Below are 22,570 nucleotides of genomic sequence, written 5' to 3' on the forward strand. Positions count from 1 at the left end.
ACATAAGTTGGCGTTGATGTCTTGGGTCAATCCCTCAATCAACACGACAAAAAAAGAGTATCTACTCATTAATAACCCTGCTGTCTGAGAGCCTGTCATTACTTACATTGTATTTCCTACATCACAACACTTTCAGGCTGTGCAGTAATTCAGGATATCGCACGGTTGTGAAGGGCAGTGTGAGTGGATGGAAGTCTAACTGCATGGACTGAACATAGTGCTGTTGTATGAAGTCAATTCTCAACTTTCTGTTGATTTTACAACTGCATATAACCCGCTGCAATGAACGATTTCTCAACCACCAATCGCTTGCACAGTTTCACTTTCTGGGCGCCGCCCAATTTATTTTGTGAAGATAGTTTCAAGTTGCTCCCCCCGCTCCGCCCTCTCTCTCTCTCTCTCGAGGTGGCTGCTCTTTCCTTGTTGTGTGTCCATTAACTCGCCGCTAAGGAGAGCGGCTCTGGGCCGGTTCCTCTGCAGTTATTCCAAACACTCAGAATGAGTCGGTACAAGTTCCCATCAGGTAGTTTTGGATAAGGAGGCTCCTCCGGGGAGCGGCTGCTCAAAGTGTTGAACAAGGTGAGTGGCTTCAGGAATATTTCACCTCCCAGGGAGTTGGGGTGGGAATCACTGGGTTCAAGGATTCACTTTCGAATCTCCACCAGTGTTAAAGTGGCTGCCGTGTCCCACCTTTCCGGCTTTGTATTGGGGGCTGAAACTGAAACAAGGACGAAGTCTGTAAAAAGTGTTACTTCATAGAATTATAGAATTCACAGTGCAGAAGGAGGACATTTGGCACATCGAGTCTGCACCGGCCCTTGGAAAGAGCACTCTACCTAAACCCACACCTCCACCCTATCCCACTAACCCCACCCAACCTTTTTGGACACTAAGGGCAATTTAGCATGGCCAATCCACGAAAACCTGCACATCTTTGGACTGTGGGAGGAAACCGGAGCACCCGGTAAAACCCATGCAGACGCAGGGAGAAAGTGCAAACTCCGCACAGACAGTGACTCAAGCCGGGAATGAACCGGGGACCCTGGAGTTGTGAAGCAACTGTGCTAACCACTGTGTTACCGTGCCCCCCTACTGTGCTACCGTGCCACCCTATTTATGTTTTCCCTATTCATTCATGGAATGTGAGTGTGGCTGGCTGGTTGAGAATTTATTGCCTGTCCCTAATTGCCCTTGAACCAAGTAGGCATTTTGAGTCAACTGTGTTGTTATGAATCTGGAGTCACATGTAGGTCAGGCCAGGTAAGGATGGCAGATTTCCTGCCGTAAAGGATATTAGTGACCCAGATGGGTTTTTGGGACACCGATCCATGGTCACTGTAGAATCTGCTAAAGCAGCGCATATCGACCAGGCAAGTAGGCTAGGTTTATTTACGATATGCAAGATTTCCACTCCTCGGTCGGGGTTTTTATACTCTTAATCTTATCCCCTGTCAAGGGGAAGCTCCCCCCTCGTTATTGGGGAGCTTTTATTCTGTGCAGGTCACAGGGAATCTGATAGTCCTGATACAGTGACCTCCACGAGGTCTCCCCCCTCCAAGTTCGGCGATGTGTCCATGTTCGTGGGTGGGTGCAAGGAGCTCCTAGTCATCTTACCCAGGAACAGCCATTGGAGGACCTCCACGTGGCACCCGGAGGCCTATGCTGAACTGGGGAGCACCGTTTCTGCGCAGAGCGCCTTGGCAGGGCCGTTTGAACTGTGGCCACTGACACAACAAGTTCCAGTGGTGGCAATACTTCCATGCCAGTCGGAGTTTAGGGGAACCTTGTCCAGAATCCCAGCATCCTCGATGTCCAAAACTGGCATCTCCATGGCAGGTGTGGCCAGGGCCAACAGTGGCAGCTGGGGCGGAGGCAGTAACTCGAGCTGAGGGCGGTTTCGGTCTGAAACCTCCGGAATCTGACCTGGCATCTCAGGAATGTGCCCATGGAGGTAATCACCTGCTGATTTGATTCATGCCCCTGTGTCCGCATTCGATAAGAGACTAGTCCTGTTTGGGCTAACACGGTGCCCGTGATCCATGCAGCGCATTCCCCAAAGTTGCGGATATATACCAGGTCTCCTACCTCGAAGCAGGACAAAGACGTACGTCAGCTTGCATTAGCCTCGGCTCTATCTTGGCCCTGGCAGATTTTTCTGCCAATGCCTGGGAGAACCAAACTCAGACACGTACGAAGATGACGGCCCATCAACAATTTGGCCCGAATGACCCCTGTCATGGCTTGCAGCATTGTCCGGTCGCAAAAAAGGAATTGTGTCAGTCTTGACTCCCTAAACCCCGAGGTCTGCTTTCTCATTCCACTTGTGAATATGTGGACTACATGCGCCTCTAATCCACTCGACGCTGGTTGATATGAGCTGTCCATACGTGTCACGTGCTCTTTGCGGTCATGAACGCTCGAAATTCCATACTCATAAAGGCTGTCCTATTGACTGACACCAGCACCCCCGGCATCCCGCGCGTGGTAAAAGTCTGCTGCAGTCGATGGTGGCTCGAGCCTTACACTTTGCGTTATATTGACCTCCAACCACTTTACGTGGGCATCAACAACAATGAGCTCCCTGGAATGGCCCCACAAAATCTATGTGGAGGCAGGACCAAGGATGACCCGGCAACAGTGCAGGCTCTAGGAGGCGTAAAGAGAAAATAAGGAAAAAAAAAGTGAGATCATCTCCAGGGTAGTAGCCAAAACATTCACTTATGGACACAAGGAAAACTCAGTTACACAGGTCTGGTTACATAGCAATGAGGTTACGGATAGCCTGGGGGTAAATGGGCAAGAGGCAATGGAGAATGGAGGGAATCCAGAGTTAAGATCAGGGGTGGGATCTATGGTTCCCCCAGTCATGTGTTTCTTGGTGACGTGCCATTCTCTGGCGCTGGGTTTGTATACTCCCATTGAAGCTGCTGGGAGACCCGCAGGGGGAGGGGGGGGGGGGGGGGGGGTCCCGATGACTGGAGAATTCCAGCCCAGAGATCTTGTGGTGTGATGAACCGGACAGGATTGGAGCCAGCGTGGAGCATTCACCGGACAAACCGTTGCCCAAGTTCAGAGACGCGTGTGGCTGGCAAGTGAATTCTGGCAGCTATTTGAAAGGTAGAATTTCCATGGAAATGGAGATTCCAGAGGTGTGCAGGATCAATTGTGGGGCAGGGGAAAAGAAGCAGTGGTGAAGTTGGAGGTCACCATAAAGTCCAGATGTGGCAGAGAAATGTACTGCAGGCCAGGAGAGTGAATTGCTGGCCAGGGGCTTGAGTAGAACGGCAGGGGAAGGGCGGAACTCTGTTTGAATCTATGCAGCAGAGAGAGAGTCCCGTGTAATCCAGAGCAGAAGCCTGGTCTAGATGTCCCGAAATTTGAAGCTAAATTTGAAAAAAGTTCCATTACTCACTGAGGAAAGTGTTAAGTAGACAGGTTGAAGGATAAAAGCACATTGCTGCAGTTGCTGGAATCGGAAACAATAACAGAAAATACTGGACAATCTCAGCAGGTCTGACAGCATCGTGGAGAGAGAAGGGAGCTAATGTCTTGAGTCTGACTCTTCTTCAAAGCTGGAGAGAACGGGACATAAGGTCAGATTTATACTGTTGTGAGGGGGTAGAGTAGTGGGGTTGGATGAAGTGCCAGCAATACGTAGAGATTGACGAAGATGTCATGGACAGAAAGACAAAGGGAATGTAAATGGCAGGGATAATGGTTATGAAGGGTGCTGATACGGCAGCACGGTGGCGCAGTGGTAGCACTGCTGCCTCATGACGCCAAGGTCCCAGGTTCGATCCCGGCTCTGGGTCACTGTCCGTGTGGATTTTGCACATTCTCCCCGTGTGTGCGTGGGTTTCGCCCCCACAACCCAAAGATGTGCAGTGTAGGTGAATTGGCCACACCAAATTGAATTGGGTAATCTAAATTATTTATTTTTTTTAAAAGAAGGGTGCTGATAGTGGCACATTAAAAGATCAGAATATGCTAATGGAAGGACAAAGGACAACCTGGAACAATAGCCCAAGTGGAGTGGGGGAAGGGGGGGAACAATGTGAGAGATCGATGGAAGAAATGAAAATAAATTGATAGAAGTAAAAATGGGGTGAAGGTAGAGGAGAGAGTTTGCAGCCTGAAATTGTTGAACTCAATGTTAAGTCCGGAAGGCTGTAACATTGCATCATCGGAAGATGAGGTGCTGTTCCGCCAGTTTACCCTGGGCTTCACTGGACATTGCAACATGCCCAGGACGGACAAGTGGATATGTAGGGAAGATGGTAGCACAGTGGATAGCACTGTTGCTTCACAGTGCCAGGGTCCCATGTTCGATTCCCAGCTTGGGTCACTGTCAATGCGGAGTCTGCATGTTCTCCCCATGTCTGCGTGGGTTTCTTACGGGTGCTCCGGTTTCCTCCCACAAGTCCTGAAAGACGTGCTTGTTAGGTGAATTCAGAATTCTCCCTCTGTGTACCCGAACAGGTGCCGGAATGTGGCGATGAGGGGCTTTTCACAGTAACTTCATTGCAGTGTTAATGTAAGTGTACTTGTGACAATAAAGATTATTTTAAAAATATATTATTTGGGTTAAAATGCGCACACATTAGAGCCAGTGGATGATAAACAGTGGCAGAGAGGTGATGGGGGGATGACAAAGAGCAACAAATAACAGTGGGTGAACAAGGATTGAGGCGCAAAAGAGGTCAGGAGCTATCTTTATGTGTATCGTTGTTATAAAATCTAATTTGTCATTTGAACTTGGTTCTTCTATATACCTCTGTAAACCTGCTAGTCTTGTTATGTTAATTGAGCCATAATGTTGTGCCCCAGGCCTGGGGTGTTGTGAAGCAATGGAATGTTGACGATTTTCCTCAGGCTCATGGATTGCTTTAATTTATACTGAGATGGGAAGCCAGTGAAATAGAGAGGGCAGCAACACTGCTTAGGGCAGCAATTAGATCAGCACATGCTTGGTGGGAAATCCTATTCCTCTGTTGCTTCTTGACCATTGCAACTTATTTCTTTTTGTGGCATGGTTTTACCCAATAATCAACATTTCCATTAGCTAACATCATTTGGTAAAATAGCTGCCCACTCTCCCCATTGCTTTTCGCCTTGGCGATAGAGCCAGTGACAATGATGCTTAGAGCGTCTTGGGGTTGGAAAGAGGATGTGTGTGTGTGGGGAATGGAGCATAGGGTGTCCCTATATGCAGACGACCTGCTGTTCTATATATCGGACCTGCTGGAAAGTATTATGGACATTTTGGTGAAATCCGGCCAGTTTTCACGGTATAAATTAAATATGGGAAAGAGTGAGGTCTTTCTGATCCGGACTCCAGGCGTCGGGACAGGAGAGGAGGCTGGGCAAGCTGGCATTCAAGGTAGTGGGGCGAGTTTCAGGTATCTAGGCATTCCGGTGGTGTGGGGGTGGGAGCAATCACACAAGTTGAATCTGGCTTGGTTGCTGGAGCAAATGAAGAATTTAAAAGGTAGGATGTACTTCCGTTGTCATTAGCAGAGCGGGTGCAGTCCATGAAGATGACTGTCTTCCCGAGGTTGTTGTTTGCATTCCACAACCTCCTAATTTTTAGCCCCAAGGCCTTTTTGAAGAAGGTTAACACGTTGATTTTGGGATTTGTGTGGGCGGGGATGGTCCCTTGAGTAAAGAAGGCGCTGTTGGAGTTGGGGCAAGGGGGGGGGGGGGTGGTGGGAGGTGGGTTCGCCTTGCCAAATTCAATAAATTATTATTGGGCGGCGTGGCAGCACGGTGGCGCAGTGGGTTAGCCCTGCTGCCTCACGGCGCCGAGGTCCCAGGTTCGATCCTGGCTCTGGGTCACTGTCCGCGTGGAGTTTGCACATTCTCCCCGTGTTTGCGTGGGTTTCACCCCCACAACCCAAAGATGTGCAGGGTAGGTGAATTGGCCACGCTAAATTGCCCCTTAATTGGAAAAAAATGAATTAAAAATAAAAAAATTATTGGGCGGCATATATAGCCATGGTTAGGGAGTGAGTAGTGGGGGAGGGGTCGGTATGGGAGCGGTTGGAGGCGGACTCGTGTAAGGGTACTCCTTTGGGAGGGTTGTTGACAGCGCCTCTGCCGTTCTCACCGGCCAGGTACTCCACAGGCCTGGTAGGAGTGGCGGCCCTAAGAGTGTGGGGACGGCGCGGACAGCACTTGAGGCTTGAGGAGGCCTCGGTTTGGGCTCCTATCTGTGGGAATCACAGGTTTGTTCCGGGGGTGCTGGATGGGGGATTTCAGGGTTGGCGGTGGACACGGATTGAGCGGTTTGAAGATGTGTTCATGGGGGGGGCAGCTTCCCAAATTTGGAAGGACTGGTGGAAGAGTATGCGTTGCCCACCGGAAATAAATCCCGATACTTACAAGTGCGGAACTACGTGAGAAAACCGATGCTGTCCTTTCCTGATTTCATCCCCGGGGTTGCAGGACAAGATGCTGTCGAGAATAGAGGTTCAGAGAAGGCAGAGAACGTGGAGGAGGAGCTGGGGGTGAGCTGGAGGCTGCGTTATGGAAGGAAGCCTTGAGGAGGGTAAATGGGTGCTTTTCATGCGCCAGGCTGCCTCTCATTCAATTCAAGGTCGCCCATAGAGCGCATAGGATGGTGGCTAGAATGGGAGGTTCTTTGAGGGGTGGAGGATAGATGTGGGCGGTGTGCGAAGGGTTCATGAATCATGTTCACTTATTTTGGGCCTGCCCAAAATTGCAGGGATTTTGGCAGGGGATCGTTGATGTGATATCGGAGGTACTGAGGGTGAATGTGGTGCCGAGTCCAGAATTGTCAGTATTTGTTGTCTCGGAAGACCCGGGAGTCCAGGGGGCGAGAGAGGTCGACGTTCTGGCCTTTACCGTTCTGGTTGCCCGAGATGGATCCTGTTGGGGTGGAGGGACGCGGAGCCTCCAAAGCCGGGGGTATGAGTGAGCGACCTCGTGGATTTCCTTCGAGTTGGAGAAAATTAATTTTGCCTTGAGGGGTGTCGATGGAAGGGTTCGCCCGGAGATGGAAACTGTTCATTGACTTCTTCCAGGACAGCTAAGTCAGCAGGTGGAGGGGAGGCGGTGGTTTAGGGTTAACAAGAAAAAGTGGAGGCAGAGAGGGTGGGGGTATGGTAGGGAGGGTGGGCTTCGGTTGTTGGCTATTTATTGAGTAATGTTGCGATCTCCTGTTTGCTGTCTGTTGGTTATCTTTTTATCTTGGTTGTGGTTTTATTTAATGTTTATTTATAAATATCATAGAATCATACAATTTACAGTGCAGAAGGGGGCCATTCGGCCCATCGAGTCTGCACCGGCTCTTTGAAAGAGCACCCTACCCGAGCCCCCACCTCCACCCTATCCCCATAACCCAGTAACCCCACCCAACACTGAGGGCAATTTTGGACACTAAGGGCAATTTATCATGGCCAATCCACCTAACCTGCACATCTTTGGACTGTGGAGGAAATCGGAGCACCCGGAAGAAATCCACGCAGACACGGGGAGAACGTGCAGACTCCGCACAGACAGTGACCCAAGCCAGGAATCGAACCTGGGATCCTGGAGCTGTGAAGCAAATGTGCTATCCACAATGCTACCGTGAAATATTTGTTTTTAAATTTGGTAAAATTGAATTGGTTCCTGTCCTCTGCTGGCGGGTTTGCAGGCAGAGAGAGACGTGTAAAATCCCCTTGGTGGCCTTCCCAAAGCGGCACCTACACCGATTCATCAGCAATTTTATGGGGAGGTGTGGGCAAGGCCTTGCACCATTTGAGGTTCTAAGTGGCTTGTCAGGTTATTCTGCTCCAGCTTCAAGCAGGAAAGGCAGGGTACGTGTTTCATGGATCCCATTTCCTAACAGTGTTCCACCCTCCCTTCAACTCTAACCATAGAACCTTAGAATTCCTATAATGCAGGAGAAGGCCATTCGGCCCATTTCATAGAATCCCTACAGTGCAGAACGAGGCCATTTGGCCCATCGATTCTGCACCGACCTTTTGACTGAGCACTCTACCCATGTTCACCCCTGACCAAACCGTCCTATCCCCCTAACCTCACCCAACCTGCAGATCCCTGGACACTAAGGGACAACTTAGCATGGAAAATCCACCAAACCTGCACATCTTTGGTTTGTGGGAGGAAACCGGACCACCTGGAGGAAATCCACTCAGACACGGGGAGAAAGTGCAAACCCAACACAGACAGTGACCCGATGTGGGAATTGACCCTGGGTCCCTTTGACCTAAGCCTTTGACAAGGTGCCACACAAAAGGTTGCTGCATAAGATAAAGATGCATGGCATTAAGGGGAAAGTAGTAGCATGGATAGAGGATTGGTTAATTAATAGAAAGCAAAGAGTGGGGATTAATGGGTGTTTCTCTGGTTGGCAATCAGTAGCTAGTGGTGTCCCTCAGGGATCAGTGTTGGGCCCACAATTGTTCACAATTTACATAGATGATTTGGAGTTGGGGTCCAAGGGCAATGTGTCCAAGTTTGCAGACGACACTAAGATGAGTGGTAAAGCAAAAAGTGCAGAGGATACTGGAAGTCTGCAGAGGGATTTGGATAGGCTAAGTGAATGGGCTAGGGTCTGGCAGATGGAATACAATGTTGACAAATGTGAGGTTATCCATTTTGGTAGGAATAACAGCAAAAGGGATTATTATTTAAATGATAAAATATTAAAACATGCTGCTGTGCAGAGAGACCTGGGTGTGCTGGTGCATGAGTCGCAAAAAGTTGGTTTACAGGTGCAACAGGTGATTTAAGAAGGTAAATGGAATTGTGTCCTTCATTGCTACAGGGATGGAGTTTAAGACTAGGGAGGTTATGCTGCAATTGTATAAGGTGTTAGTGAGGCCACACCTGGAGTATTGTGTTCAGTTTTGGTCTCCTTACTTGAGAAAGGACATACTGGCACTGGAGGGTGTGCAGAGGAGATTCACTAGGTTAATCCCAGAGCTGAAGGGGTTGGATTACGAGGAGAGGTTGAGTAGACTGGGACTGTACTCGTTGGAATTTAGAAGGATGAAGGGGGATCTTGTAGAAACAAAAAAATTATGAAGGGAATAGATAGGATAGATGCGGGCAGGTTGTTTCCACTGGCGGGTGAAAGCAGAACTAGGGGGCATAGCCTCAAAATAAGGGGAAGTAGATTTAGGACTGAGTTTAGGAGGAACTTCATCCAAAGGGTTGTGAATCTATGGAATTAGTTGCCCAGTGAAGTAGAGGCTCCTTCATTAAATGTTTTTAAGATAAAGATAGATAGTTTTTTGAAGAATAAATGGATTAAGGGTTATGGTTTGCGGGCCAGAAAGTGGAGCTGAGTCCACAAAAGATCAGCCATGATCTCATTGAATGGTGGAGCAGGCTCGAGGGGCCAGATGGCCTAATCCTGCTCCTAGTTCTTATGTTCCTGTCGCTGTGAGGCTGAAGTGCTAATCCCTGTGTGGCCCATTTATTTTGTTTTACACTTTACAGCAATCACTCCTGGGGAACAATAGTGCTGGCCAGCCTGGCTGAAAATACCTATTTAACTTAACTCTTGATTTCTTACATTTAAAAAAATAAATTTAGAGTATCCAATTATTTATTTTCCCAATTAAGGGGCAATTTACTGTGGCCAATCCACTTACTCTGCACATCTTTGGGTTGTGAGGGTGAAACCCACGCACACGGGGAGAATGTGCAAACTCCACACGGACAGTGACCCAAGGCCAGGATCGAACCTCGGCGCCGTGAGGCAACAGTGCTAACAACTGAGTTAATATGCCGCCCAATTTCCTACTTATTAACCAACTTTTTTAACTTTTCTCTTTTGACATTCTCCTGATTTTTTTTACATCAATCGAGTCTGCACCGACCCACCGAAAGAGCATTCTACCTAGGCCCACTCCCCTGCACTATTCCCGTAACCCCACCTGACCTGCATATCTTTGGACTGTGGTAGCAAACCAGAGCACCTGGAGGAAACCCACGCAGCCACGAGGAGAACGTGCAGACTCCACACAGTCACAAAGGCTGGAATTGAACCCAGGGCCTTGGCGCTGTGAGGCAGGGGTGCTAACCACTGTGCCACCTTGTCGCCCTCTGGGCGTTGTGGCTCCTCTGGATGCTCCTGAACCCCATTGGACCTTACAATATTAAACCCCGCCCTGCCCACCACTCCCTATCAGTGAGCCGCACAGCTGCCGACATTTCTGAACCGTGCCTTTGCAAACAACAACAACAACTTGGGGAGGTGGTGGTGTAGTGGTCTTGTTACTGGACTAGTAATCTAGGAACCCAGGGTAATACCCTGAATGCCTGGGTACAAATCCCACCATGTCAGATGGTGGAATTTGAGTTCAATATAATTCTGGAATTAATTGTGGCCATGAAACCATTGTCAGTTGTAAAAACCAATCTGGTTCACTAATGTCCTTCAGGGAAGAAAGTCTATCGCCTCCTTCATCTCTCTACTCACTTCTTCGGGCAGGTGTCCAACCCACCCACCCTGCTCCGGACCCCTCCCTTCAGCCACTGACCTGCTCTTGATCTTTTCATTGAGAACTGTGGCGTGACATTGATCGTCTCAATTTCTCTGCTCCTCTCACCCACTCTAACCTGTCTCCTTCAGAACTGGCTGCATTCTGCTCTCTCTGGTCCAATCCTCGTCATCAAACCTGCCAACAAGGATGGGGCTGTTGTCTGTCGTACTGACCTCTACCTCGCAGAGGCTGAGTGCCAACTCTGAAACACTTCCTCCTACCTCCCGCGGACTCTGACCCCACCAGCAGGCATCAAACGATTGTTTCAAGGACTGTCGCTGACCTCATCTCCTCTGGAGATCTTCCCTTCACAGCTTCCAACCTCATAATCTCCCAACCCCAGACAGCCCGCTTCTACCTCCTCCCCAAAATCCACAAACCGGACTGTCCCAGTAGGCCCAACGCATCAGCCTGTTCCTGCCCCACTGAACTAATTTCTTCCTATCTTGACTCCATACTCTCTCCTCTTGTCCAGTCCCTTTCTACCTCCATCCGCGATTCCCCTGATGCCCTACATCATATTAACAACTTCCGGTTCCCAAGCCCTTACTGCCTCCTCTTCACCACGGATGTCTAATCCCTCTATACCTCCATTCCCCACCAGGATGTCTGAGGGCTCTCCACCCCTTCCTCAAACACAGGCTTAAACAATCACCATCCACCACCATTCTCCTCCGTCTGGCTGAACTTGTCCTCTCACTGAAACATTTCGCCTCTAACATGTCTCGTTTCCCCGCAACCAAAGGTGTGTCATCCTCTGCCAGTTCCGTCAGCTCCAGCATGCCACCACCAAACAGATCTTCCGTTCAATCCCCCGTCAACATTCCGCAGGGACCATTCCCTCCGGATAGCCTGATCTGCTCCTCCATCACCCCCAACACCTCACCCTCTTCCCCGGCACCTTCCCAGGCAATTGCAGAAAGTGTAACACCTTTACCTCCTCTCTGATCACAAAGAACAAAGAACAAAGAACAAAGAAATGTACAGCACAGGAACAGGCCCTTCGGCCCTCCAAGCCCGTGCCGACCATACTGCCCGACTAAACTACAATCTTCTACACTTCCTGGGTCCGTATCCTTCTATTCCCATCCTATTCATATATTTGTCAAGATGCCCCTTAAATGTCCCTATCGTCCCTGCCTCCACTACCTCCTCCGGTAGTGAGTTCCAGGCACCCACTACCCTCTGCGTAAAAAACTTGCCTCGTACATCTACTCTAAACTTTGCCCCTCTCACCTTAAACCTATGCCCCCTAGTAATTGACCCCTCTACCCTGGGGAAAAGCCTCTGACTATCCACTCTGTCTATGCCCCTCATAATTTTGTATACCTCTATCAGGTCGCCCCTCAACCTCCTTCGTTCCAGTGAGAACAAACAGAGTTTATTCAATCGCTCCTCATAGCTTATGCCCTCCATACCAGGCAACATTCTGGTAAATCTCTTCTGCACCCTCTCTAAAGCCTCCACATCCTTCTGGTAGTGTGGCGACCAGAATTGAACACTATACTCCAAGTGTGGCCTAACTAAGGTTCTATACAGCTGCAACATGACTTGCCAATTCTTATACTCAATGCCCCGGCCAATGAAGGCAAGCATGCCGTATGCCTTCTTGACTACCTTCTCCACCTGTGTAGCCCCTTTCAGTGATCACCATCCAAGGGCCTAAACACTCTTTTCAGGTGAGACAGCGCTCCATGTGCACCTACTTCAATCTGGTCTATTGCATTCACTGCTCCCAATGCGGTCTACTCTACGTTGGAGAGACTAATCGCAGACTGGGAGACCGCTTTGCAGAACATCTTTGGTCCATTCACAAGCAGGACCATTGCTCTCATGTCCACATGCCCGTCCTTAGCCTGCTGCAATGTTCCAGTGAAGCCCAGCACAAACTGGAGGAACAGCACCTCATCTTCCAATAAGCCTTCCAAACTTAACATTGAGTTCAACAACTTCAGACTGTGAACACTCTCCTTCGCTTCTTTTTCATTTCTTCCATTGATCTGTTTTTCCCTCCCCATTTTCTCCCCTACCCCCAAACTGACTGCACTTGAGCCATCTGTTCCCCATTCCCAGTTACCATTTGACACATTGCTTACCCCTGCTCTGCCATTCCCATGTTCTGATCTCTTAATGCGCCACTATCAGCACCCTTCTTATCCATGACCACCACCATTTACATTCCTTCTGCCGTTTTGTACACATCTTTGTCAATCTCCACCTATCGCTGCCCCTCTATCCAGCCCCACTGCTCCACGCAACCGCCCCCCCAGTATAAATCCCTTCCAATCTCTAGCTTTGACAAAGAGTCATCCAGATTAAAACGTTAGCTCCCTTTTCTCTCCACAGATGCTGTCAGGGCTGAGATTGCCCAGTATTCTGTTTTTGTTTCAGATTCCAGCACCCTCAATAATTTGCTTTTAATCTATGGTTCTTACCTGGTCTGGCCTACATGTGACTCCAGATACATAGCTATGTGGTTGACTCTGAAATGGCCTTCCAAGCCACTCCGTTTAAGGGCACATATGTGTGGGTGACAAATACTAGCCCAGCCAGCGATGCCCACATCCAGTAAATTAATGTAAAAAAATTATATATATTGCACCTTTAACATCAAAGCACTTCACAGGAGCATCATAAAGTATGACACGAGGTATGACATAAGGAGATATTGAGTCAAATGACCAAAAGCTTGGTTAGAGAGGTAGATTTCAAGGGCTCTTAAAGGAGGAAAATGAGATGGAAAGCTATTGAGGGGGTATTCCAGAGCCTGGGGCCAAGGCAACTGAAGACACAACTGCCCCAGGTGGAATAATTATAATTGGGGATACCCAAGAGGCCAGAATTAGCTAGTGTTGTTCATTGCGGAACGGAGGCGAGGCATTATGGAGGGTTAAAAACTAACAGAGCTTTATTTACAAGGTGTGTTCACTACAGGCTGCTTCTTCACTCTCACAGTTTCCCGCTAGCGACCTTGACGTAATAGTGCTGTCACTTCCATGAATACACAAACATTTTGGTAAACTGCTGAGCGCAGCTTTTAAGACTCAATATAAATGCATAACATTTCCTCCCACTTTAAATCAAATTTCCCAATAAATTTAAACAAGTGCAACATGAACAATAATCAAATAAGAATAATCAATAAATTGGACGGTTTGGAGGTCATCATTCTCGGAACAGTTCATGGTGAACCCCTGATGTCTACTTCATTGCACTAGTTGGAACCTAAAGGAAACTTTAATTTATGGGGATCTTAACCTGTCGAACCACGCCAAGTTTGGGGGAAGCTTAGTTGATGAATCAAGTCCTGGCGCAATACGACAAGTTGTAAGATTTGTACTATTTGTAGACTGTGTTAAGTTGTTCGATTCCTTGTATTATTCGACTGTGTATAGTTGAAGGAATTTATATCATCTCTGCTATTCGGTTATCAGTAGCACTTTGCGAATACTGGAACTCAGCAGAAATTTGCAGTATAAACTCCTCAGGTGCCAAAAAGAATTGTTTTATTTGTAGTCGCTTGATTACAATTTGAAAGTCATTTAAAAGGCAATTCGTAGACAATTCGAAGCTTTCAGAGAATTACAGACATTACCTTTCTTTGCTTAGGCAGACAGCTCGAAAGTAACTTTTTAAAGGTCAAAGTCTGGCAATGAAACATGAAGAGAGAGAGAGAGCTAATCTTCAGCTAAACTCAAACTCAAAAGTGGACTAACATCACTGACATAGACTGTTAGGCTGACAAGCTGACAGAACCCCCAAAGACAATACCTAAAATGGAGACTATAAAGGACAAAACTGACTAAACTAACAGAAAGACAACACAGCACAACACACCCCCAAAGACAATACACTACAGACAACACACTTTCAAAGACAATAAAACCTAAAATGGCGGGGATAAACTTTTTAGTTATACACTTTCATATCTGTCTTAAGTCATCTAATTACACCCCAATATAATCCTAATTGGTTTGGGTTAGACTCAAACACATTTGATTTGATGGCAAGCCGTCCATCTTCAATGTGCAACATCAGCTTTTCTGACCCAGCTGTTATCTGCATTGTGAACAATGTTGCTGTGTATTCAGTCCCTGTCCTTGACAATTAGCACAAGCAGTGTCAAATTATCTTGCTGTTTTAATGTCACACTGTCTTTGAAAATATGCATTTGCCAGAACAACAGACTTCAGTAAAAGTGAATTATGCTGTATAAATGGGTATTAAAAACTGGGGCTCAACATTTATGCTTAAACAGCTATCTTTTACCTATACTAGTTGTATTTGAAATACTTGGCTTCTACAGAACCTCTAGTGTTTCTGTCATTGTACAAATGTCCTCAGTGGTTGGTTTGACTGACGTTGACGTTATAACTAGAGGTTGACTCTGTGCTTGGTCTGAGGGTGAGGCGTTACTTTCCTCAATAGTATCTGTCGGTTTCAGGAAGGTTCAGGTCAGAACTTTATACAATTAAACTCTGATTCACAGCAGGTTCTCTCTCCGGCGGATCAGTTATCCCCACCAATAACTGGTCTGCATACCTCCTCCAAGTGACGTCATTACGGGTCTGGACAGTGTATAAGACAGGTCCATTCTATGCTTGCAGAATCTCTTTGGTTTCTTCATATGTCTCAGTTGCCGGCTTCTATGATACCTAAACTTCTGAGGAGATTGAATGCTTTCCCCCCTCCCCACATCATGCTCAGGAATGTGGGAACCCTGATATCTTCTATTTTGTTTGCCTGCACAAAATAGCCCAAACCCTCAGTATAGGAGATCCATTGCTCCACAGTTTCACTGAGTGTCCCACGGTGCCAATCCCACACCATTTTCTTTCTCTTGCAGATTTCTTGTATGCGCACTCTGCAACGAGTTTTCAATAGCTTTTTGCTTTTCCCGGTTAAACAAAGCAACAATCTGCACCTCAGCCTCTTTTTAAAAAAACACCCCCAGGTCTACAACTGCCCTGCAGAGATCGCTACTCACGTCCACCTCGCCCGTTTTTTCCAGAGCACATGAAAGATCTTTCTCCAAAGACTTCATTTTCCACTTTTCGCTAATCTTATTTTCCTCCCGGGTGGCCAGCACGTGTCTTTTGAGATCCTTGTCGCCAGTTTTTGTGTTGTGTATTGCGGAATGGAGGCTAGGGATCACGGAGGGTTAAAAAGTAATGAGGCTTTATTTACAGAGTGTGTTCACTAAATGCTGCTTCTTCACTCTCGCAGTTTCCTGTGTTAGCGACCTTGAAGTAATAGTGATGTCACTTCTAAGAACACACAAATATTTTAATGAAGTGCTCAGTGCATCTCCCAAGACTAGAGATAAATGCATAACAGTTTTGTGCTGTTTTCTCAGAGGATTATGGGACCGAGATAGTGAGGAAAGCCAGGTGTGACAATTTTAACCAGGTATGGGCAGGACGGTAGCATAGTGGTTAGCACAGTTGCTTCACAGCTCCAGGTCCCAAGTTCGATTCCCGGCTTGGGTCACTGTCTGTGTGGAATCTGCACATTCTCCCCATGTCTGCATGGGTTTCCTCCGGGTGCTCCGGTTTCCTCCCACAGTCCAAAGACTTGCGAGTTAGGTGGATTGGCCATGCTAAATTACCCTTGGTGTCCAAAAAGGTTAACTGGGGTTACTGGGTTGCGGGGATAGGGTGGAGGTGTGGGCTTGATAGGGTGCTCTTTCCAAGAGCCGGTGCAGACTCGATGGGCCGAATGACCTCCTTCTGCACTGTAAATTCCATGATGACAATTAAACGAGGTATGACCATTTGAACACCCAGTTCTGTTTTCCTCTCACCGTTTGTAATTTTTTTGGGGGGGCGTTTGCCATCCATTTTCTACTTTGCCTCGATGTAATGTAATTATACAGTATAGGGTAGACACCCTGCAGTATTTCATCACCAAAATGGGCATTATTTATATATGTAGTCCTGACAGTAAGTGTGTGTGTGAATGTCAGAACCAATCCCTGGTTCTGATCTCACCCCAAAGACCATACCCAGGTCGTGTATTGAGATGCATAGTGTCACGAACCACACTGATGGTATCTGCAAGAGTATCCCAATTTGGAACACCGGTTCATGGGGGGTGTATAGTTTTGTTTTTGGAATGGTGTGAAGAGTCAAGGGAAACCCCAGTGAGAATATTAAGTCCAGTCACCATGTAAGAATTATTAAAGACTATTTATTAAATGATAGAGACAAATACACAGAAACAGGACTGCATTACTCTATGACAATTATGTATATGAATCACTAAACAAACACACAGTGTATGTGGAACGTACCCCTTGTTCCAAAATGTATCTGCGATCCCTGAACTCCTTAAGACTTCTTCTTTTCCCCAAACAACGTCCAAATTAAATAAAGGCAGTTTATATTTACCACACAGTACAGGGATGATAAGCATGCCTGGGAAACATCTTGCCCTGGTCCAGCGATGATATTTAAGCTTCCTTTACAAAGGTTTCTGCACTGCCGCAGCTCTAAGATTTAGAGGCTGTTAGATGTAAAACCCACTCTCTGCTTCGGAGGCTGCTGGCATCCCCCATCAAATGTGAGTCTAAAAATTAACACGTGGCTGCCTCATCGATCTCCCAATCCCCCAGGTAATCTGTTTCTACTAATAGGTGATTCACACCTGATTCTATTTTCTCTAATCTCGTTGAAAGACGCACCTCATTCTGCCGCTTGAATACTGGCTACTGCTGTCGCTCGTCAGATTTCCACCGTTTGCTGGACATATCGTGTCCTATTATGTCTTGTTAAATTTTTGTTACTGCTCTTACGAGGCAAATCCATGACAATAGAAAACTGTTTTGGTAAGAACAAACAGGTCTTTTTTCCAAGTGGCAGGCAGTGACTAGTGGGGTACTGCACGGATTGGTGCTAGGACCCCAGCTATTCACAATATATATTTATGGTTTAGATGAGGGAACCAAATGTAGTATGTCCAAATTTGCAGATGACACAAAGTTGGGTGGGAGGGTGAGGTGTGAGGGGGATTGGTAATTTGGACAAGTTGAATGAGTGGGTAAATGCATGACAGGTGCAGTATAATTTGGATAAATGCACTTCAGTAGCAAAAACAGGTAGGTGGATTATTATCTGAATGGCCATGAATTAGGAGAGGGGAATGTGCAATGAAACCTGGGTGCCCTCGTAAACCAGTCACTGAAGGTAAGCATGTAGGTACAGCACGTGGTAAAGAAGGCAAATGGTATTTTGTCCTTCATAGCAAGAGGATTTGAGTACAGGAGCAGGGATGTCTTGCTGCAATTACACAGGTCCTTAGTGAGGCCACACCTTGAATATTGTGTGCAGTTTTGGTCTCCTTATCTGAAGAAGGATGTTCTTGCTCTAGAGGGAGTGCAGCGAAGGATTACCAGTTTGATTCCTGGATTGGTGGGGCTGACATATGACGAGAGATTGAGTCTGTTAGAATTATGTTTGCTGGAGTTTGGAAGAAGGAGGGGGGGAATCTCCTAGAAACCTATAAAATTATAATGGAACTTTGATAGGGTAAATGCAGCAAGGATGCTGCCAATGGTGGGGGAGTCCAGAACCAGGGGCGAAATTCTCCTACCCGCCCCGCCACATTTCTGCGCCGACCGGCCGGCGGGAGTCTCCGTAACACCGGCCGGTCAATGGGGTTTCCCATTGTGGGGCACCCCCACGCCGTCGGGAAACCCCCGAGCGCCGGCAGAACGGAGACTCCCGCCGGCGGAGAATGACGCCCCAGGTGTCACAGTCTGAGGATATGGGGTAGACCATTTAGGACAGAGGTGAGAAGACATTTCTTCACCCAGAGAGTGGTGAGCCTGCGGAATTCGTGACATGAATCCAAGGTCCTGGTTGAGGACGTACTCGTGTGCGGAACTTGGCTATAAGTTTCTGCTCGGTGATTCTACGTTGTCGCGGGTCCTGAAGTGCAACAATCGTCAGGCAGGAATGTTCCCTTCCCTTCCAATCGGGGAACACTTCAGCAGTCAAGGGCATTCAGCATCTGATCTTCGGGTAAGCGTACTCCAAGGCAACCTTCAGCCTTCACCATCTGGCCTGGGTTTGCAAAATCCTACCAACTGTCCTGGCATGAGACAATTCGCACCTCATTAACCTGTGATTATCCCTCTCTCTGGATCTGTAAAGACTTAATTACCTGCAAAGGCTAGGATTCAAAGTATCGTCTTGCATCTTTGACATTCATAGAATTTCATAGGATTTACAGTGCCGAAGGAGGCCATTCGGCCCATCGAGTCTGCACCGGCTCTTGGAAAGAGCACCCTACCTGAGCCCACACCTCCACCCTATCCCCGTAACCCCACCCAACACAAAGGGCAATTTTGGACACTAAGGGCAATTTAGCATGGCCATTCCACCTAACCTGCACATCTTTGGACTGTGGGAGGAAACCGGAACACCCGGAGGAAACCCACGCGCACACTGGGAGAACGTGCAGACTCCACACAGACAGTGACCCAAGCCGGGAATCGAACCTAGAACCCTGGAGCTGTGAAGCAATTGTGCTAACCACCATGCTACCGTGCTGCCCTATATAGACTTTGTCTATATATATATATATATATGTGCCCATAATCCTGCCTGAGGGTTGACAACACCGAGTTAAAAAAACAGTAAAAGCAAGGAAATATGAATACTGTTCCAAGCAGTTGTTTCCTATTTGGTTTTCTGAACAGCTAGTTTGTGACGCAGAGCAAGGTCAACAGTGTGGGTTCAATTCCCTTACCGGCTGAGGTTATTCATCCTTATCCCTTACCTGAGGTGTGGTGATCCTCAGGTTAAATCACCATCAGTCAGCTCTCCCCCTCGAAGGGGAAAGCAGCCCATGGTCATGTGGGACTACGCAAATTTACTTACTTCAACAGGCCAAGGATCAAACTTTGAATCTTCTTTGTCTCTATGGTCACAGGATAAAATTGCTGAGCTAACACCGAGATGACCTTACTGTTGAATGTTGAAAGAAATATGTGTTCGCAACTGATTAGAACATGGTTTAACTTACCATCTCACTGTGGCAGCCATATTACTGAGACAATTGGAGGTGAGATGAGCAGTGAGTTATTGTGAGGAAGACTTGTTAACAATTGTGACTCATTGAACTTAAGGTGATTGCACCACTGCAAAAAAGGAGGGCAGAATTACAGTAGTATTAACTGCAATTATACATTAGCATCCCTAGCTTAATTTCAAGGCCACTTATATTTTTAATGATTTTCTTTCCAAAAAGGTTAATAAGGATTTTCATGGAGGTAATCAATCAAATATTTGCAAAGATGAAAAGAAGATGCTTCAGCGTTTTGTTCCTACTCTGTATTCTTCGAACTGCAGTAACAGGTAAGGAATGGAGTTTTTCCAGTAAATCTTACTGATGCCTCACTTTTTGCTTGACCTTCTTTATCAGTGAAACTATAGGCAATAAGACCAAAAGATGTTGGAGTAAAAATAGGCTATTTGACCCATCGAGTCTGCTCCTCCATTCAATCAGATCATAGCAATCCTCAATTTCACTTTCCCACCTTGTCCTCCTAAGCCTCGATTCCCTGACTGATTAAAAATCTGTCTATCTCAGCCTTGAACATACTTAATGCTCCAGCCTCTACAGCCCTCTGTGGTAAAGAATTCCACAGATTCACTACCCTCTAAGAGAAGAAATTCCTCCTCACCTCTGTCTTAAATAGACGACCCCTTACTCTGAGATTATGCCCTCTGGTCCGAGACTCCCCCACAAGGTGAAACAGCCTCTCAGTATCTATCCTGTGAAGCCCCCCTGAGAATCATATATGTCTCGATAAGGTCACCTCCCATTTTTCAAAATTCCAATGAGTACAGGCCCAATATACTCAACTTCTCATTAAAAAGAAATCCATCCATACTCGTGATCAACTTAATGGACTGCCTCTAATGCCATCTATATTTCCTGAGATAAAGGAACCAAAATTATTCACTGTATTCCATAGTCAAAGAGTCATGGAAGACTATAGCACAGAAAAGGCCCTTCAGCCCATCATGTATGTGCCGGTCAAAAACAGAACTGCCTATTTATGGGGAGGTGGTGGTTAGTGGTATTTTCACTGGGCTAATAAGCCACAAACCCAGAGTGATGATCTGGGGTCCCAGGTTCAAATCCCGCCACTGCAGGTGGCGAAATGTGAATTCAATAGAAATCTGGAATTAAAAGTTAAATGATGAACATGAAACCATTGTCGATTGTAGTAAAAGCCCATCTGGTTCACTAATGTCCTTTAAAGAAGAAAATCTGTCATCCTTACCTGGTCTGGCCTACATGTGATTCCAGACCCACAGCAATGTGCTTGACTGCCCCTCAAGGGCAATTAGGGATGGGCAATAAATGCTGGCACAGCCTGCAACGCCCATGTCCCATGAACAATGTTTTTGTTTTAAATCACATTTTCTAGCACTTGGCCTTGTATGCCCTGGCATCGCATGTGCATATTAAAATACTCCTTGAATGTTATGAGGGTCTCTGTCTCCACTACCCTTTCAGGCAGTGGGTTCTAGACTCCTACCACCCTCTGAATGAAAAAGTTTTTCCTCACATCCCCTATAAACCACCTGCCCGTTACCTTAAATCCATATCCCCTAGTTATTGATCCCTCCACCAAGGGGAACGGTTTCTTCCTGTCTACTCTATCTATGCCCCTCATAATTCTATACACCTCAATCATGGTTCCTCTTCAGTCTCCTGTACTCCAAGGAAAACAACCCCAGTCAATCCAATCTCTCTTCACTGGTAAAACTCCCCAGCCCAAGCACCACCCTGGTAAATCTCCTCTGCACCCTTTCCAATGCTATCACATCCCTCATATAATTTGGATTCCAGACTGCACACAATACTCTAACTGTGGCCTAACCAACGTTTTGTACAGTTCCAGCATCATAACCTCCCTGCTGTTAAATTCTATGCCTTGGCAAATAAAGGCAAGTACACCATCTGCCTTTTAAACAAATGTATCCACCTGCTCTGCTGCCTTATGGGACATGTCTTTTCTAGCGTAACATGCCACCGTTCCCATGCCGGCGTGGGGACATAGCCCCAGATTCAAGAATCCAGCCCCCTATATCTCGTGGAACCACAAATCTTCCCCTCTCAGAACAAATGTCACCTTCTCCAAATACAGGAACTCCATTAGATCCCCCAGCCACGCCGAGACACGGGGGGGGAGAAGCTGACCTCCATCCCAATAGCACCCGCCTGCAAGCAATCAACGAGGTGAAGGCTAAGACATTTGTCCCGCACCCGTCTGCAACTCTGGCAGGTCTGACTCTCCGAATATAGCCTCCAGGGAACCAGATTCCAAATCTATGTGCAAGGCCTCTGACATGATGCTAAAAAACGACCCCCAAAATTTCTCCATCTTCGGGCAGGACCAGAACATATGAACATGATTAGCTGGGCCCCTCCCGCACCTTTCGCAGCTATCCTCCCCTCAAAACAGTTGGCTCATCCTCGCCTTCGTTAAGTGCGCCCTGTGTATCACTTTTAATTGAATCAACCCCAGTTTTGCGCACAAGTTTGAGTGCAAAATTTATTTTAAGATGTTGCATGACTGCTAACATTGTTTGAAACGTTATATTTTATCAGAGACGTTTGATGTAATTGGAGCAAACCGTCCCATCATTGCGGTTGTTGATGAAGATGCTGTATTACTGTGCCATATAGTATCCAATACACCTCTGGACAGGCTGGAGGTTCGATGGTTTAAGTCAGACTATACTAAACCAGTACATTTATACACTGGTGGAAAGGACATTTCTAGTGGGCAGGACAGAGCTTATCAAGGGAGGACAGAACTTTTTAAGGATGAGTTTCCCAATGGAAATGCCTCCCTCAAACTGAAGAAGATAAAAGCATCTGATGAAGGGAACTACACATGCTTTATTGACTCCAAAACACACTATGAGGAAGCCGTGATAAATCTCAAGGTCGGAGGTTAGTCATGTTGTCGCAATATTCAAGCGAGCGATTTTGTAAAGATGTGCTACCGTTCATTCAAATTATTATTT

At 47.0% G+C, this 22,570-nt stretch overlaps 1 protein-coding gene across 1 annotated transcript in view; it reads left to right on the forward strand.

Moving 5' to 3' along the window:
• The first annotated feature begins 390 nt into the window (after nucleotides 1-390).
• The window catches only part of LOC140389154 (uncharacterized), a 181,570-nt gene continuing 159,390 nt past the window's right edge, over nucleotides 391-22,570 (forward strand). Inside the window, exons 1-3 of the mRNA XM_072473313.1 lie at nucleotides 391-579; nucleotides 19,773-19,879; nucleotides 22,149-22,496. Of these exons, the coding sequence (XP_072329414.1) occupies nucleotides 19,789-19,879; nucleotides 22,149-22,496 (439 nt within the window). The 5' untranslated portion in view covers nucleotides 391-579; nucleotides 19,773-19,788. The remainder of the gene's footprint in view (nucleotides 580-19,772; nucleotides 19,880-22,148; nucleotides 22,497-22,570) is intronic.

Source organism: Scyliorhinus torazame, chromosome 14, assembly GCF_047496885.1.
Source record: "Scyliorhinus torazame isolate Kashiwa2021f chromosome 14, sScyTor2.1, whole genome shotgun sequence".
NCBI classification, from domain to species: Eukaryota; Metazoa; Chordata; class Chondrichthyes; order Carcharhiniformes; family Scyliorhinidae; genus Scyliorhinus; species Scyliorhinus torazame.